The sequence below is a fragment of the Dendroctonus ponderosae genome, unplaced genomic scaffold, assembly GCF_020466585.1.
Source record: "Dendroctonus ponderosae isolate FM_Combo_2020 unplaced genomic scaffold, Dpon_F_20191213v2 Dpon_F_20191213_2, whole genome shotgun sequence".
Classification (NCBI taxonomy): Eukaryota; Metazoa; Arthropoda; class Insecta; order Coleoptera; family Curculionidae; genus Dendroctonus; species Dendroctonus ponderosae.
In genome coordinates this window covers 17,804,314-17,808,568 of record NW_026018165.1, presented here as the reverse complement: position 1 = coordinate 17,808,568, position 4,255 = coordinate 17,804,314, and the positions used below count along the sequence as shown (strand labels likewise).

Sequence of the window (4,255 nt, the reverse complement as noted above, 5' to 3'; positions counted from 1 at the left end):
AAATTTAAGGTTTCAAGAAGGCAAAGACCTAAAAGAACGTTGATTTTTACCAATCATGAGTTTGTGTAAATTTTAAATCTGAAATTTTGAACATCGCTCATTTCATTACGTTTCGCCGAGACAGCAGCGCCATCATCAGATTTAAAATTTACATAAACTCATGATTGGTTCTCGACAGACAAATTTAAGGTTTCAAGAAGGCAAAGACCTAAAAGAACGTTGATTTTTACCAATCACGAGTTTATGTAAATTTTAAATCTGATGATGGCGCTGTTGTCTCGCCGAAACGTAATGAAATAAACGATATTCTTTTTACTTCACACTTTGACTCAGACCCAGGAAGGATAAGAATCTAATAACAATTACAAGCAGCCAGAAAAATTAATTTAAAAAAAACCGCTAAAATCGGCGGTTTTTCCTTTTTTTGAGTAAACCAATGAGCGGATTTTAACTTAGTTTGTCTCAGATTGTAGGTCTGTTTAATGCTTTGAAACAAAGTATTAAGCTGTTTTCAATGGCATCGTCAGTTCAAAAGTTATGCACAAAAAACGGTTTACTGTTTTATCGGCAATTTTCACCGTAAGCGCAATGGAAAAATTGGTGATGGATGCAGCCGAAACGCAATTGTCGCCCTAGTCCAATTCCATTTTCTCATAATGACGCCGAAGGGACAATCCCGTATTCTAATTACGACAAATCATTAACAGATCAGTCCCGTTCATCAAATCCAGTGGCGGACGCGGGCAAAATTCTACAAATAATTCAGCAATGGCCGGTGGCGGAAATGGCCAACACCGGAAGTAATTGCCCGACTGTCATGCGACAGCTTCCGGGGCCCCTAAAGAGCCTATTATTGGTCCATCTATTAGTGATGAGTGCGGAATTATTGAGAGTTTTACTCCTTGCAGATCCTTCGCATCCCTATCCGATGATTGGGCCCGTCGGTCTCAGAAGGCCGTTCCATCTGGAGAGCAATTTCGGGAATCTGTCCTTTGGCAAACCGAAACGAACCTCGCCGAGCAGCAGCAACGGCTCGCAGGGCTCATATAAACAGGAACCGCATGGTAAGTGATCTTTTTTTGAGCCACCCTGTGCGTGCTGGCATCCAAGTGCGAACGTTACACCGTTGCCAACTTGTGCAACATGACAACTAATGACAATGGCAAATATTGCGCCAGTTACGTTGCTGTCTGGTGTTTCTTTTTTCAATTTTACGCCTGTTGAAAACAGCGAGAAATTCGGTTCAAATTAAATGGAGTCGAACGTACTTTTACACTCATTAGGTTGGTAATAATGTTTTCACATAATTAAAATCGTCACAGAAAAACGACGCTAAGCAAAATTAATCTTTTTTTTCTCGCGCGCTCAAACGAGTAATTGAGATCGCTCCTAATGCCCACTACATCCGTGCCGAATTACCGTTTTCTCCGTTAATCGAGCTGCACCGATAATTCGAAAGCTGGCAAAGGTTAGAAACCAATTCTAAGTCTTTTTTTTTTTGCGCGACTTTATCAATAGAATTCGGCCAAGATCTGCATCGGTTCACGCGTGCCAAATTTGCTTTTCACCGGCCATCGTCTAGCAGAACAGGAGACAAAAACCTTATCACAAGCACGTTGTTGTCTAACTTCAACTAAATGTCCAAGTTTTAAAGAAAGTGATGGTTCATGTTGAAAGGGCTCCGCGCGCTGTTGCCGTGCCGTAGTAATATATGACGTCAATTATCTGTTCTTTATCCGCTATTTCTGTCAAGCTATTTACCGGAATGAAGCAAGGTAAAGATGATTATCCATCTGTCCAAACTGCATTATTTCCGTGTTAAACGTGCTAGATATCTATAATTCGGTGGTTTGTGTTGCAATAACTTATTTATTAAACATTGGGCGGCCAAAACAGTAAAAGAAAATCAATTAGGCACAATAATTTTTCATTCACATCTATAGGAAACATGGGTAAATGCCTGACAGGCATGACGTCTAATATTACTACCACGCGGCAACAGCGCACTGTCCGCGATTAGACGTTTGTCACTTTTGGCACTTGCGTTTGCCTTTTCAAAAGTTAAAGGTGTTTCCCGATTCAAAAAAATACCTCGTTACAAAGTCCAATCGCTTTAGTGCTTCCCTGGCTCCTGACGCAGTCCATTTCTGATCTTCCTGACGCAGTCCATTTCTGGAAAAAATGGAAAAATTCGATCATATGTATAGGTACGGAGACTTCATCCAATTTACATCCTGTATTTGCGGCTGTTTTGTTTATCGCCATCAATGCAAAAAGCATCAGGACATTTTCATTCATCTTTCCTTTAGTCTCAAATAAGATTAAGCATGTTTGAAGTCATCAACAGACGCTCCCTGCAGAAGCTTTTGAAGTTTTAATCGCCTTAAACTTTGACCATCTTACCTCCCTCCATGCGCCTCTTATATCGCAAAGCCCCGTCGAAAATCTTTGCAGGATGCGACTCCAATCTTGCAATCAGAGGTAAGTTGAGAATAATTTATCGTCACGTGTCGGGCTTCGGAAGCAACAAGTTTTCATGTTGGGGGCCTTTAAAAATGCGCATACTTAGTCAAGTGTCTTTTTTCTAGCCGATAGAAGACTGACAGAGTGTCTACCACTTAGAAAGTCCGCAATTATCAATATTCATCATACCCGCCCGCTTACATTAGATTGGTGCACGCAATCTACGGTAAGCGGGTAGGATGAATATTGATAATTGCCGACTTTTTACGTGCCAACTCTTCTATCGGTTAGAAAAACTTACAAACTTAACTCTATCATCCAAAGGGATTTTTTGCTTTTCCAACGAAAAACTCTTGATTTGTCTATTCTCGAAGAGGAAACATTGACCGGAGACACAGACAAGTTTCATTTGCATCTGCTGCAACCAAGTCAAGCTCAGATACAGAAAAATTGATCTTTCTCAGGTAGCGAAATGAAGAAATTGATTTGACTTGGCGCATTAAGGATGATTATCGTTCCACGGTGAATGGAATTGAACGATATGGCTGCGCTTTGGCAGCTAATCAAAAACAAGAGTGGTTGCTTATTGGAATCCATCGATCTGCTGTATCACGTTTGGCTTCAATGGATCGCGCTCTATCTATTTCGATTGATTGATATAGAGAAGCAGATGCTGAATATCGACTACTAGTTTTTATTGCGTCATTTCCTGCCGTCACTATTAAGGTGTGAATTGGAAAGAAGATGGAAGATGACCAGTTTTATCTTGTCGTTTTTGTTCGTCAACTATTTGAATATTTTTTCTCAAACCAAGAGATGGATTAGTTGTATTGTAACTCAGTTGTACCTGCACAAGAAAGTCTTGCGTTGAAGAAGAGAAAACTTCTTCGAGAAAATAATCCAAATTGCGGATTTTGGTGTTAGCTGTTGATGTTGCACAAACGTGTCGAATTCGAGTCGAATGCCTACCAAGAGGGTTTATTCAAGCACAAAATGACGACAAAGCAATCGGCTCTCATTAACGCTCCATCGTGTACCAATCGATTTCTTAAAAAGGAAAACAATCCGCCTACCAGTCTGCACACACCCGTGAAAACGAATGTCTCCAAAATCTATGAAGCATTTCATTWAGTTTTTCGTTTCGTTTCCATTTCGATCCGACATTAATCGTTCGACTCGGTTCGACTTATATAACGGATTCATGATTTGTTATATTTTAATATGTACTTCCACTCGCACCGCATCCTAATCAGGAAAAACGACCAAAACTACTCGAGATTTTCCATTTGCTAGTTGCGATTCTGTGAAAACAATCTTCAATTAGAAAGTTGGAGAAAATCAGCATTCGGTGCGATATTAATTAAATTTCCAGCGATGTCAGATTGAAGAGTTTGCAATGAACTGTGAGGACTTCAAGTTGTTACTTGCTCCAGCTAGGAAGTTGCGAATTTTTGTAGAAGAGCTTGCAGTGCAGTGCAGTTGAAGGAGAGCAGCTTGAATAGGTTCATTTTCAACATTATTAATTATTGAAAAAATATATTTGGTGCACTTTAAGTGAACATTTCCGAGTGTTTTGATTTAAGTGTGTTTTTTGGTAGCAACATGTACATGGTTTACATGTAGCAAGCCGGTAAAACTCAGTGTTTCAAGCAATGTGAATGAAATTTTCAGAGTTTTCAGACTCAACTGTTTTCTATAGAATTCGAAAGTGGAAACTTCCTACTTGCGTCAGATTAAAAGTTACGAATTTTAAAAGCGGATAATGCACTTGAGCGGTAACTTCAATTTTTTG

At 39.7% G+C, this 4,255-nt stretch overlaps 1 protein-coding gene across 3 annotated transcripts in view; it reads left to right on the top strand.

Annotated features, from left to right (window-relative positions):
- LOC109545231 (segmentation protein Runt) overlaps positions 1 to 4,255 on the top strand; it is a 31,540-nt gene that overhangs the window by 21,903 nt on the left and 5,382 nt on the right. For 2 of the 3 annotated variants that reach the window (XM_048664288.1, XM_019915777.2), the window contains one exon: positions 909 to 1,064. The exons of the other annotated variant lie outside the window; for it this stretch is intronic. In XM_048664288.1, coding sequence (XP_048520245.1) covers positions 909 to 1,064 — 156 coding nt within the window. The remainder of the gene's footprint in view (positions 1 to 908; positions 1,065 to 4,255) is intronic. 3 annotated transcript variants of the gene reach the window in all.